A 14,322-nucleotide genomic window follows, 5' to 3' on the forward strand; every position below is an offset into this window, starting at 1 on the left:
TCCAAAATTCTTGAAAACTAAAATTGACCACATTTGAATTATAAAAAAAAAAAAAAAAAAAAAAAACCCGGAAATTATTAGTCAGAAGAACAAATTGTATATTCTAGGAGCAGTCCTTTAGCTAGGAGACGTTTTGCAGCTGTGCCAAGAACGTATTTTTAACATCCAGAGCGACCCTAACACAGACATTTTGGGCAGAGTCCCAGATCTGGAGCTGATGCTCTGCCAGCGTGACTCACAGAAGCTCAGTCATAGCAAATACCTGGGAGCTGATTCACTCTCTCTGCAGATGTTCAGCCTGCGTCTGGGGGGGGATCAGCAGCGCTCCAGCAAATCAGACACACCCAAACGGCAGAAGCCTCAGTCATTCAAGATCCAAGAGAAGCCTGCCTTGCAGCGTCGGCTGCACCAGGCACACAATATGCTGGGATTGAACACACGGGAACTTCTAAATTGGTGGAACCAACATTTTAGAGTTGGGGGTTAGGGAGTGGAATTTAGAGGCGGACTGGTGTCGGCTTGCTTAGTACGATATTTCCACTTCGTGATTTGAAACTTGTGCCTCTTCGTTTTCCTGTGGCTAAAAGTACATGCTCTGAAACTTACAAATACTACTTGTAGCTGCAGTTCAGGATGGCAATTTTCAGTCCAGCAATCTTACCCTAGCAAATGGCTTTGGGGTCAATTTTCACAGATGTCTGGGTGCCTGATCTAGCGCCTAAAATAAAATGAAATTTCAGCTGAACTTAGGCCAGCTGAGTTTTAGACTGAACATGCATCTAACTTAACCACCTACATTTAGGACTGCTATTTATTTGACTACACTAGGTGCTTTCAGTTGGTGCTTAGTGCTGGAAATTGGCTCTGAGCACATCTAACACATCTGAAATGAATGCAGTCAGTGCCGTGTTTCAGCTCACCCTGGAGGTGTTAATGTAACGCTAGATCGCTGTCCAGGAGACAAGCAGGTAACACAGTGGGGTCATATTTCTTTTTCTTGCAGCACTCTCAATCTTTTTCTTGCAAAAACATTCGTAACCTAGTAGATCAGCCCCCAAGTGATGCCCCCTGACACCCTGCCGAGAGAAGGTAACGTGGCTGCTTTACGTACTCGCTTCTGCCCTGCCCATGCAATGTTAAGAACACAAAGCAGTCGGGGAAACTGCAGATCTTAAAAATACGGTACAGGCTGAGTTTTGTTTGGTTACTTTTAACCAGTAAATGTTCTAAAATAGACTAGAAAGTGCCCTTTTTCTTTCTACTGTATTTCTTCAAACAGAAGTCCTTAAGTCTCTTTGCTTTTTATATTCCTGATAAATGCCAATCTGGCTTTAGTTGGAACAGAATTTTATTTATTTTATTTTATTTATTTGCAATTTTTATATACCGACATTCGTTCGGGGAACATCATATCGGTTTCCATATAACATAAAAGTAGCCAACTGGGCTTTACAATGAACTGATAGGAGAACTGGGTATCAGGGAAGGTGGGGGGAAGAGAACAAGGGTAAGCTGTACAAATTAACAAGAGATATAGTAGGGATGTATATATACAAGGAGGGCATTATGTACAGGAGACTTATTTATAGAAAGCATCTGGGGGGGGCGTTTAGAGGGAGGGGATAGGATGATTACCCACTCCCTAAGGCATTCCAGCAAAGATTACAGAGCAAGAAACAATGCAAGAGAAATCGGTGCCTGCTCCACCTGACAGATCGGAGGAATATTTAGGGCATTTTAACCAATGTCAAATACATTTTTTAAAACTTCTAGATAAGTTTTTCTTTTTAATAAGGGTGGTGTGGATTTCCTTGACCCTTTTTTTTTTTTTTTTGATCTGCCAGACCTGCGTCGGTAGAATAGGGCGGAGCGAGAAACGCACCACGGCAATTTGCCATCACGCTTGGGCGTGGTAAGAGATCAGACGCAGCCGCCTGTCAGTGTCCCACCGATAGCGCGCCAAGGCTTCTTAGCGTAAGTAGGGCCCAGGTTCCCCGCCAGAGTTCAGAGGTCGTTTCTGAGAGGAGCTCATCCATGCTGCCCAAACACAAGGAAATGGCCTTGAGCAAGAGTAATGGAAAATGCTGAGCCTCAGAGATCAGAAGGAAAGACTTTGTTTTTCGTTTGCGTTAAGAGAAAAGGAATTTGTTTATAAGGAGCGGGCACATTTGGCAGCCCTAACGAGCGGGTGCAGGTAAGGGGCTGAAATTGACCAGGCGGCAGCGAGACCCGTGCTTTGCCCTATGTAACTGAGACTCTGCCCCTTATCGGTTGGGTCGTCTCGGGGGCCGTGTTGTGCGCTCGATTAAATCTGGTGCGCGAGCCCCTCCCTCTTGATCTTCTGCTTCTCCTGCGGCTTCTTGGCGCAGAACCCAGGACCAAACCCTGAAGCTGGGAGCGCAAAGTGTGACGTTCTCCGGGGATCCAGATTTTGACACCTTGTAGAAATGATTTGGTATTTTGCTGCTTCCTCTTCGCTAGCAGAGCTCTCTCTCTCTCTCTCGCTCGTCTCCCATTTTGTGTCCAGGGGAAAGTTGTTTAGTGCAGCAGGATTTCGGGAAGCCCTGGGACTTAACATCAACTCTCGGTACTCGCTATGTCCATGTAGCAATGATGCATTTCTTTTTTTTTTGCGGGCACAGATATTTCTGATTGGAGGGGGGGGGGGGGGGGGTAATTTGCTTGCAGGCTCCTGAGTACACCCACAGACCTACAAGCGAATTTTCAAAGGGAACTCCTCGCGGTGTTTCCCTATTGCAGATTCGGGGGACGCCCGGCCCCCCCAGTGGCTCGGGCGCTAATTGCCGCCCATTGCCACGAGGAATCTCCCCGGTTTGGTTTCCGAGGTGGGTCCTTCCGCTTCCCAGGCCGGCTGGGGTTGAGGATGCTGCGGAGGCAGCGCTCACAGCTCCCGGGGGTGGGGGTTTGGGGGGAAGGAGTCATGGTCATTGCCTAAAGGTTACACCCGATGGCTGGATTCAGGACCCATGATTGCAGGGCTCCTGACAGAGGTCGTGACCTCTGGCCCTGGACTCGTGTTTGAAGCAGTGGGGGGGGGGGGGGGGGGTGAGAGTGGCATAACTCAGACGTTAGCCAGCCGAATGAATATTTGGGCACTCAGCTGGCTAGAATTTAGCCGGTTAAGTTAGGGGCGTAACTGGCTGGCTAGGTCTGATCGGGCCGAGGAGCCGTTTGGGTAAAGTTAGCCGGCTGTATTCAGTAGTGCGGCCGCGCCATTGAATAAGCCTTTAATGTAAGCTGGCTGCCTTTGCTATCTGGACAGAGACTGAACATGGGCCTTCTGGTTGCCTCGCAAGTATAAAGCACGCGTGGTGAAGGGCTCCCTGGGGATTTCAAAACGAAACTCCCCTCCCCGCCCCCCCCCCCCCCCCCCCCCGTGCCCTCGGTTCCTTTCTAAAAGGGCACGCGCTGCCGGTACTGCAGGCGCCGTTTTCAAAGGTGATTTTACACGGGTAGACTTTTGGAAATCGCTTTCCCCGTGTACAGATAACACTCCTGACCAAGGATCCCCCATTTACTGTCCATCTTCAGTGTTAATTGATTAATTAACTTCTTACATGCCATTTGCTGTCTCTTTTTTTTTTTTTCCCTTCCATCAAAGATGCCAGAGTGGATCACAATGAATCAACGTATGCGATGTTCCAGAAACATAGTTCCCCAAACAGCATATTATGCACGCTGTGCCCCCTGCCATGCACAATATATACATTATACCCCAGACATATATCCACCCAACGCCACCCCTAAAACCAGCAATGCGTAAAAGCCCTCTCCCAGCTCTATTCTGAGGTGAATCAACCAAAGCGAGAGCGTCACCAGGTGCTCATCTCCAGTCCTACTCCATTCGCCTGTGCATACGACCAGGTCTTCGTACGCCTGTGCAGAGAGAGAGATAGCTAAGCTCACGGGCGAGCCTCCGGAGGGGTCCTGTGCCACGGCCCGTGGGCTGAAACGCAGACAGGCGCACTGCCTGAAACGCCGGCCCTGCCAGAAGCGCCGTGCTGCGGAGAACTTTCATCGTTTTACGCGTTCCGCCCCATGTGCATTGATTTAATTTAAATCTTACTTGCATTTGGTCTTCTCACTTCATAACTCTTCGTTCCTAAGGATTATTTATTTTATTTTTTTTCAATGAGCTGAGTATGAATGCTGGGAGACGTCTCTGTTTGCACCTCTAGCTGGTTCCTTGGTAGCATTTCTGCCAGCGAGTACAGCAAAAGTGGTAACATTTTCTGTCCATCCGGGACCAGTGTAAAATTATATCCACGCACATATAGCGCTTCTCGAGAATTAACTTGTATCTTTCATTCCCTGCCTCTTTTTTTTTGTCCAGATATGAATGAATGCTCCAAGCTTCCCTGCCAGAACGGAGGCACCTGCCAGGATCTTAATGCCGACTACGCCTGCAAGTGTGCGTCCCCTTTCATTGGGAAGAATTGTCACCTGCGTAAGTACTCAATGGGACCTGGGAGCGGCCGGGCACATCACCCGTCAGTCCTGACTCTTCCCCCATGGTGCCTGCGTGGTATATGGGGGGGTCTCATCGGTCAGCAGAAGCAGCGAATGGGCGGCTTTTTCAGGCTCGGGTGGTTATGCAGAAGATCTTTCTTCTAAGGGAGTCTGGCCTTGAGGAGTCCAGAACAAATTCGGAGGGAGATGTGGCTTTTTTTTTTTATTTTTAATGAAAGGGTAATATTACTGCAAAAGATTTTTTTTTTTTAAAGATTTCACTTGGTCCAGGAACTTTGAAAATGTTTTCTCTCACCTTGCCATATTCTCTCCTTGTATTTTCCTCCGTGTTACCCCCCCTCCCCCCAGGTTGTGCTGTTGCTCTGGGCATGGAGGGCGGAGCCATTGCCGATTCCCAGCTCTCGGCAACGTCCGTGCACTACGCGTTTCTGGGCCTCCAGCGCTGGGGGCCTGAGCTCGCTCGACTGAACAACAAAGGAATTGTAAACGCCTGGACTTCGAGCTACTACGACAAAAGCCCTTGGATCCAGGTATTGCATCGGTTCCCCTAACGTTTGAGAGCGATGTCATATACTCCCTCCCCGTTTTCCACTTTCCTGCAGGGATTTCCTCTGGTGGTGATTCTCCATTTCTTATCTGTCCCATTATACTGGGAAATTATCGCACTCCACTTTCCAGAGGTTTCTACAAAGTGGAAATACCTGTTCTCTATTTATTATTTTTATATACCGACATTTGATCTCAATCGAAATATCACACCGGTTTACATTCAGGTACTGTAGGTATTTCCCTATCCCCGGAGGGCTTACAATCTAAGTTTTTGTACCTGAGGCAATGGGGGGTAAAGTGACTTGCCCAAGGTCACAAGGAGCGACAGCGGGACTCGAACCCTGGTTCATAGTCCACTGCTCTAACCACTAGGCTATTCCTCCTCCCCAGACTGCACCCTTCTGGGACGTAGGGAACTGTCTGTTTTAGAGGCGAGTCAAATATTTTGCAACGCTAACTCCTGATTCTAATCAGAATATTTGGCTGCTGGTTGATTTTTTTTCATTTTTGTGATCTCGGTGAACTGAGCATAAAGCAAAGGTACAATTCTGGGTTGTCTCCCTCAATGTTCTGGGTTCCTCTTCTTTTGATCAATGATTGTGATCCAACCTGTGGGTGAAGAGCAGAATTGGAGATGGGGTTGAGGATCAAGATTGCTGATCAAGATGAATTGGTGTCTCTAGTGAAATTAGAGAAAAAAGGCTTTTCGTCTAGCCAAAGTGGAAAGAATGAAATCTCAGAACTCTAATCTTAATCTGCAGTAGAAAATATAATTTAAATCGGTCCTAGTGTTAAAAAGCATTTGTATAATAGCAGGTTCTAGATGTGGACTGTGGTATAGAAGACGCCATAAATGATAAGCCTGAACTAATCTTTGTGGCTAATTCTTCATATGACCTTTGCGGAAGGTATGTTTATCTCTTCGCTTCAAAGACCCAACGGAAAACAGATTGTTTCTCTTAATCTGGTTTTCTCTCCATCAACAAACTGAAATTCTTGCTTTCTGATCATGGTTCTCTGCTTCCTCGTTGGCAGTGTTGACTTTGGCAAACTGCTTTGCTTCTCTTTTAAACCCACAGGTCAACCTGCAGAGGAGGATGAGGCTGACTGGTATCATCACGCAGGGAGCAAGCCGGGTGGGCAAGGCAGAGTATGTCCGATCCTTCAAGGTGGCCTACAGTCTTGACGGGCACGAGTTCACCTTCTACAGAGAGGAAGGGCACTCCAAAGACAAGCTGGGCCCTGGGGTAAGTGAGGGGCATATTCAAGCCGCCTTGCAGCTGAGGCAGCTTGGAGAAGCCAGTGGTGCTTCTGGCTCGCTCTTGAAGCTCCGCCCCCTGCAGCATGTGGGCTCTTCCCAGTCCTAGGTGTGTCCTGAGATATTTCTGTAGCGGAATTGCAGTGACTAAGCATGGTGAGCGACTGAGTCGGCAGGGTGGGGGTGGAGATTAATTAGTGTTTATTTTTATATTGGGAACTCTGGCTCTTGTTGTTTCCCTTTTTAAAGGGGCATTGCAGCATTCTAGGGTCAATTTTCGAAAAGTACTTGCCGCTTCATTTAGGGGTGCGGTTTCCAGCCAGACTTCAATGCCCAAGTTTTTGACTGAAAATTCTCCTAAATGTAGGTTCCTAAAACTTAGAAAAATAAATTTCAGACCTGCAATTAACTTTCGTAGATTTATACGTTTGGTGCCAAGTGCTGGAACTTTCTTTTCCTAGCCGGTCGCTTTTTTACATTTCGAAGCTCAGCCCTTGTCAGTTTTCAAAGGGATGATTTACACTCCTAACTCAGATTTAGGCAACTAAACCCTTTGAAAACCGAGCCCACTGGACTCAACCAAAAGTTAGTTTTGTAGAAGTCTCCGACCACGAGTGGATGAAGGTCGTGGTATTGGAGGCCACTTGCTGGTCCACTGGTGCGGGGTCAAGAAGGGAACAGAAGAGAGAGGCAAATTTCCCAGTGTGAAAAGAGTCCAATCAGGCACAGTTTAATCATTTCAGGGCCTTATTTGACTTTTCCACATTGAGGAGGTAATTTTGTAAGAGCCCCCGCATCTAAATTAGGCGTCAAAAACCTGCCCAAGTTACACCGATTTTCAAAGCAGACTTATGCGCGTAAGTTCGATTTGAAGATTATCCTGACAAATTTATCCTCCGCACATCACTGACTCTGCTGTTATCGCACGGGGAAATGTAATTTTTTGAGGAAATTTTATAGGTATACTTTTGAGAGAGCTGATCTGTGTGCAAATCCAGACCCCTCCCCCCGTAATGCCTGCACTCAGTCCAGGTAAACTTACGCACGAACAGCAAAATTCGCACTTACGTTTGCTTGCGTATCAGGCGGGGAATATTGTACAAAGCCATTTCTGCAGGTAAAGCACTGTAAGCAGATTCCTGAGAGGGATTTTGAAATCATGCAGGCAGCGTGCAATCAAATTTTCAAAGGGAAGCTCCCTGCAGTTTCCCTTTTAAAATTCGGTCAGTGCGCACGATGCACTTTTGTATCCAAATCCCTTGCTCCTGCATGGGAGCATGCGCTGGAGAGAAGATACGGTGAAATGAAAGTGCAATCACTGCACCCACTTTCTGTTCCTAATTCTGCCCACTTTTATGTGCACGGCGTGCGTACTCTTACCTACATGCCTGTGACAGGCAATTTTAAAAACTTCTGAATATTGCCCGCTTACGTACTGCATGATAAAAATATTTCTAACTCTTGAGCTGAGGTTCAGAAGAGCCTCGCGTAGGTAATACAGAGGTTCCATGTTCTGTGAGGCTCTTCAGCATAAGGGTTTCAAAGTTGCTTAGCACTGGTACTCCCCAGTGCACAGCCTATTCTCCAACCAAGCATTTAGGGGTTTGACCTTGCAAGCTCCTGGCTTCTACCACCAAGCAGAGCTGGTAGGTGAAACCTCTCAACCTTCTCCTGCTTGCACATATCTCTTCTCTTATCACTCTACGCTGTCCCACTTCACTTCAGCTGCGTCACAGTTTTTCTGTGGCATCTCTGAGCCCCTACTGTGGAGCAGCTCATAAAGGTGTTTTTGGGTTTCAGGTAGGAGAAAAGTCCAATAACCACTGAAGAGAAGGAGACAGCACGAGTTCCATATTCAGACACAGTCTGGATAGCTAAGTTAGCCGGATAAACTTATTTGGATAACTTTGGAGGTGTAGTCACTAGTACAGCTGCACTATTGAATGTAGCCAGCTAACTTTAGGACAGCTCTATGTACCCACCATACAGCCCGATCCAGTAAAGTCCGTGGGAGAGTGGACTAACGCCCGCTCTCCCGGCGCGCGCACCGGCCCCTCGCCGGTGCGCGCGATCCAGTATTTAAATTAGGCGACGCGGTGCAAACGAGGAAAAGGAGGCGCTAGGGACACTAGCGCGTCCCTAGCGCCTCCTTTTGGCCTGGAGCGGCGGCTGTCAGCGGGTTTGACAGCCGACGCTCAATTTTGCCGGCGTCGGTTCTCGAGCCCGCTGACAGCCACGGGCTCGGAAACCGGACGCCGGCAAAATTGAGCGTCCGGTTTTCGGTCCGACAGCCGCGGGCCGAATTCAAAATTTTTTTTTTTTTTTTTTTTTACTTTTTTATACTTTTGGGGACCTCCGACTTAATATCACTATGATATTAAGTCGGAGGGTGCACAGAAAAGCAGTTTTTACTGCTTTTCTGTGCACTTCCCTGGCGCCGGAAGAAATTAGCGCCGACCTTTGGGCGGCGCTAATTTCTTAGAGTAAAATGTGCGGCTTGGCTGCACATTTTACTTACTGGATCGCTCGGGAATACCTAATAGGGCCATCAACATGCATTTGCATGTTGAGGGCGCTATTAGGTGCCGCGGTTGGGCCGCGTGTTTTCCTCCCCTTACTGAATAAGGGGTAAGGGAAAACACACGTCCAGAGCAGGGTGACAGTGCGCTCCGACGGAGCACACTTTACTGGATCGACCTGTGAGTTAGCCACTTAATTCACTCGGCCAGATCAACTCCTTCCAGTTACGCCCCCGGAACGCCCCTAATGTATCCAGCTCAATTCCAGCCGTCTAACTTCTTAGCTGGCTAGGATTCAGCCAGATATGTGCCCAAATATTTATTTAGCTGACTAACGTCTGAGTTATCTGGCTAAATGCCTTTCAGTATGGACCTCCAAGCTTTCTGTGTGCATCCTGACAGATGAAGGGGAAAATAAATCCTGTGTGTCAAGTTATTTTTCACATTGAAGGGTACAAAGCCCCACCAGCATTTTAATGCAGCAGATGTTTTTTGTTAGCCTCAAAGCTGTGGACCAGGTTGTGGTGCCTTTTTTTTCTGTGCCAACATAACACGTATTCAGAATTGATGATTTACGTGACCTTCCGAGACCGCGTGGGTTTCCTTCTTTGATGGCAGCTCATTTACTTTGCATAGTATTGTGGAAAAGTTGCTGGGTAGACTGAGTTTAAAAAAACCTCTGCAGAATGCTAATTTTGCTGTTTTTATACATTTTTGCTAGCACTGGTGGCAGGTCTGGGATCTCTTCGAGGCTCTGCATACCTATTCGGTGCTGTATTTTGAAACTTGGCTATAAGTTAATGGGAGGTTATGGGATTCTTCTTGTAGTTCGCTAAATGCCAGTGCAACCCCCATCTGGGTGCTTTAGGCAGTGAGGAGAGGATCCCCATAAATAAGAAATGCATCACCCCCGACTGAAGGGTATCTAGAAGCGGCTTCTTGCTGTTAAGGGTGGAGGAACATGAACCCGGAGCCCTCTGGTCCCTCTCTCTGACAAGCAATGCAGATTCTTCTTTTGCAGTATAATTTCCAGCAGGGTCCGCCCTGATCCTCTCTGGACCCCTCCTGTAGCTTGGCCAACAAAATACCCACACTCTGCAGTTTACTGAACAGACGTATAATCACATGGGGGGAAGGAAACCATACAGTAAGGAATGGAGCGCGTAAATTAAATGCATACGTTCAGTTCTGCGGACGGTTCCTTTCAGAGGCTGGGAGTGATTGCATTATTGCTGTAGTAAGGAATTGATTGCATTGATTCGGAGGGAGACTTATTTTTTCAGCTGTGTCCTACAGCCTGCCGCGTTCCCTAGACAGGGTAGGGGGTGTGATAGGCCTGCGTTAATGATTTTTAATTATTATTATTTTCTTATAATGTAGAGAGGATTTTGTGCGCAGAAGAACTGTTGGGTCTGCGAGTACTTTTTACCTGCAGACCTTACGTTGGGTTTCAGAGGGGAAAAACCTTCCCCTTTGAGAATCGGGTTGGATAAAGTCCGCGCGCAGACCTGCGCTTGCTATTTGTGCCAGCACTTTGTCCAGCAAAATCACGTGCGCTCCCTTGCTCCGCCCCCAGGAACGCCTCGTCTCTCCGTGCGTAAAAGTGCGCTCATGCTTTTACGGGTAGAGGGGGTGTGCAAGTTTCACACCCCCACTTTCCGCTCATCGATAACTGTTCCCCCCCCCTTTAAAAATTGCCGATGGGCTGTATTGGTTTTTATGATGCAAGCTGCTTTCAGTCCCCTTTTGGGGCATAGGAGTGGTAAATAATTATACGAAATCAGAAATAGAATGGACGTTCCAAGGCCAATTCTGTAAAAACTGGGAAGATGCACCGATGAGGTTGAAATGCCTGTTCCTTTTTAAAACACTTCAGGTACGCAGAGCACGTGCCGAGCATTATTTTCCTGACTGACTTAGCTATACATCCGCCTTTCTTTTGCTTGAAGCAATATCTCTTTCCTCTGCACAGGGTATATTTCTGGAACTTTTTGTCTGCATTAAACTGTTATTTATTTGGTGGCAGTCTCCTGCTTTTATAACACTAATTGGAGGCATTAAGCAGGCCTGGCTTACTCTCTGGGGCTCACCCCAGGTAAATTTGTATGACTACAAGACCCAGAATGCACTCATCCCAGCACTGAGGTTCTGCCTGTGAATCTCCTGGCCTTCAGCACTTTACTGTTCAGGTGGCTGAACCCCCAAAACCATAGAAGGGGGGGGGGGAAAGCTTTCCCTCTGTTTTTCTCCGCCTCGACGGCGGGATTTTTTTCTCTCTCCCCGGAACTTCTACAGCCTGGGAATGGCAAAAGAGGATTTCCCTCTTGTCTCTGCAGCTTTCCTCGCTCTTGCGCAAATCCCGGTTAGTGCACGGGTCCTGCTTAGCAGGCAATGCCTGATTAGTCACACTAGAGGTGTCGCTTGAGCTCCTGCATGCCGGTGGGGTCAGCAGTTCTGACTTGTAATTGCAGGATTTGTAGTGTCTTGGAAATAAAAAAAAAAAGAATCTGTAGGCCGATTCGTTGAATGAAGAGAAACTGATTGAACACAACACAGGCATACTGGGAGAACAAACTGGCAGAAGGGCACCCGCCCTACACGGAAATGGTTCCTCATGTAGGAACTAGCCCAGCAGTTCCCAAACCTGTCCTGGCGACCCCGCAGCCCGTCTGTTTCCCATTAGATCCACTGGCTCGCTAATGCATGCAGAGATCTCTTGCATCTTCATTGCAGAAAACCTGACTGACTGGGGGGATCATCAGGACAGGTTTGGGAACCAGTGCGCTAGATCTATACTGATTCCCTGTATGAAGAATTCATTGCACTGCTGGGCAAGGGATATCAGATGACAGGCTGACTGCTAGCACAATAAAGATAGCAGCACAAGGGGGAGAGGGAGATGTTTAAATCCCACCTAAAGACCCACCTTTTTGAAGCTGCTTTTAAATCTTACCCCTGCTTGTCTGCTTTTAACCTCGTTAACTAACTTTTTTTCCTCTTCTTTTTTTTAACCATTGTCTTGCTTTATGAAATGCCCCCGAGTCTCTTGTCCGTGTTCGTCTTATTAGATTGTAAGCTCTTCTGAGCAGGAACTGTCGTTTTGGTTTTTTTTTATTGTGTGGGTGTTTGTACAGCGCTGCGTAGGTCGTGTAGCGCTATAGAAATGCTAAGGAGCAGCAGCAGAAGTAAATGAGAGGTGGAGGTGACCAGAGGACAGAGCTTGGCTGCCGCTGCCGTGCGACCTTGCATGACGAGAATGTGTGCAGGCAGAGGGGAGGGAAAGGGGCTTCTCCCTCTGCTCGCTCATTGGCTGGGGCACCAGATTCCTAGCGCATTTCTCGCGCTCTGCCTCCGAGCGCCCTGATCTGTTTCCTCGCGGCCAGGCTCGCCGCGGCTGACCTCGGCCCCCACGCCGTTTGCTCCCGGCCGCCCCAGCCGTATCCCCCCACCTCTCGCTCAGGCTTCTTTTTTTCTTTCTTAATTTCTCCCTCTGCAGGTTTTCTCCGGAAACGTGGACAACGACAGCATGAAGGCCAACATGTTTGACCCTCCGATCACGGCGCAGTACGTCCGCGTCTACCCGGTGTCCTGCCACAGGGCCTGCACCCTGCGCTTCGAGGTCTTCGGCTGTGAGATGAACGGTAAAATTTCTATATAAACAAAACGCCGCGAGCTTGCAAACCCCCCCGCCCGTCGCCGTGACGGCAGGTCGGATCCGTTAACAAGCGCATGAGCCTTCAGTAACCCGTACGCGAGCGCGGCGCTTCCCAAACACGATGCTTTCTAACCAGCTAGAGCTGCCAAGATGACAATGCAAATTTATTCTTCCTTCATGTGTATTCAGCTTAGCCTCGTGGACGATGGCGTCCTCCTCGCGTGCTAACGTGTTTCCCCTGTGTTGCATGGCCACATCAGTGCGGCTCTCCTGAAAGCCGGACCTGTTAGGTTAGACTGGGTGGGGGGGACTCGGAGTTAGATGAACTTTTCCTCCTAGGCGGCGTGGCCGACTCGTGAAAATACCTGTATTTATTTATTTCCAAAGCCGATTACATTCAGGTGCTGTTGGTAATTTCCCAGTCCCCCAGAGGGCTCACAATCTGAGTTTGCCCCCTGACAGATTTTTACTGGCAGTCTTAACGGGTTTTTACTGCACAACAACCTTAATTTTTTATTTTTTTTTACTGACACCGTTTTGTACGCAGCTGGACTTTTTTATTCTGCCGCGACTCCCTTCCCCCGAGACGCTGTCCCGCACTCCTGAGTACTGAAGCCTCACAGGCCTGTTGCTCCTGCCATTTTTACTGACTCAGAGCTATTTCTAAAAATATTTGGGTTGGTATTTAAACGGGTGTGTCTGGCTAAATGTTTGAAGCTGGCAGGATCAGCACCAAGGCCTTCTCCACACTCCACCCCGCAGAGAAGCTGAATCTGAATTAGGTTACCCAGTTAAAGTTTAAAGGCCTAAAACAAGAGGAGAGGCCTCTGCATTCCAGGAGCCTGCCTGGTCAGAGGAATTTGCTGTGCTAAATTTAGCTGGATAACCCAAAAAAAAAAAAAAGATAAATTAGCAGTAGCCATTTTCATCCCCCTCACCCCTATTATATTAAAATAATTGTAGCCTGGGCCAGCACCCCCCTCCCCCTACCCCCTCCCCAAAGCTTAAAAATGTAGCCGTGACCCAGCGGCCCCTCTCCTACCCCCTAAAAATGTATTATAGCTTGGCCCAGCATGCCCCCAACCTTCCCCCCCTCCCATATATAAAATAATTGCATTGTGGCCAAGCGACGTTTCAATCCCCCCCCCCCAATTCTTTTATCTTTAATTGCTTGCCAAAATCAAGCCCCCTACATCCCCCATCCACACCCCAAAACCCCTAAAATTGTCCCCCCAATTCAGAGCAGGTGGAGGAGGGGCTCATAGCTACTCCAGCGCCACGTAATATTGTGTCCGTCGCTCTGACGGCTGCTGGGAATTTATTCACTGCACTCAGGCAGTTGATGGTGACGAGACCAAGCCCAGTTCAGCACTAAATTCATGGACGTTATTCCAGTGAACGTCGTTTGAGGCTGCTTTCTTGGTTAATTCTGTCAAGGAGACTGCAAACTCCACAAAATAGGATATGACCTTTTGTAATGCCCAGTAATATCCAAAAAAGAATGCACCTATTTTTAGGGAGGACACCTCTCTATAGTCTATACCTTTTGCTATTAACAGGCTGTGTTCACCCACCTCCTATGCTGTGCACCAGATGCTGGGTCTCATTTGCCATGATAACATATTTTTGGGGGATTTGCTGTTAATCTTGCTATAGCCATTGATGTTAATATTGTTGCTGCTTTTGTCAAATGTGAATCCCAGTCTGGGGTAAAAACCACTATTACTTTCAGTTGGCCACTACATAAGCTTGATGGGGGTCTTCGTATTGTGTCCATCAAGTGTTGGAATGATGGGGGAGCTCCATGTGGCCAGAAGGCAACGCCCAGAATCCTTGGTTAGCAGAATATG

General features: G+C 48.0%; 1 protein-coding gene across 2 annotated transcripts in view; it reads left to right on the forward strand.

The window, feature by feature from the left end:
• Positions 1-14,322, forward strand: part of MFGE8 (milk fat globule-EGF factor 8 protein) — a 49,556-nt gene that overhangs the window by 14,258 nt on the left and 20,976 nt on the right. For both annotated transcript variants that reach the window (XM_029574769.1, XM_029574770.1), the window contains exons 4-7: positions 4,355-4,468; positions 4,840-5,021; positions 6,120-6,287; positions 12,314-12,458. In XM_029574769.1, the coding sequence (XP_029430629.1) occupies positions 4,355-4,468; positions 4,840-5,021; positions 6,120-6,287; positions 12,314-12,458 (609 nt within the window). The remainder of the gene's footprint in view (positions 1-4,354; positions 4,469-4,839; positions 5,022-6,119; positions 6,288-12,313; positions 12,459-14,322) is intronic.

Source organism: Rhinatrema bivittatum, chromosome 13, assembly GCF_901001135.1.
Source record: "Rhinatrema bivittatum chromosome 13, aRhiBiv1.1, whole genome shotgun sequence".
NCBI classification, from domain to species: Eukaryota; Metazoa; Chordata; class Amphibia; order Gymnophiona; family Rhinatrematidae; genus Rhinatrema; species Rhinatrema bivittatum.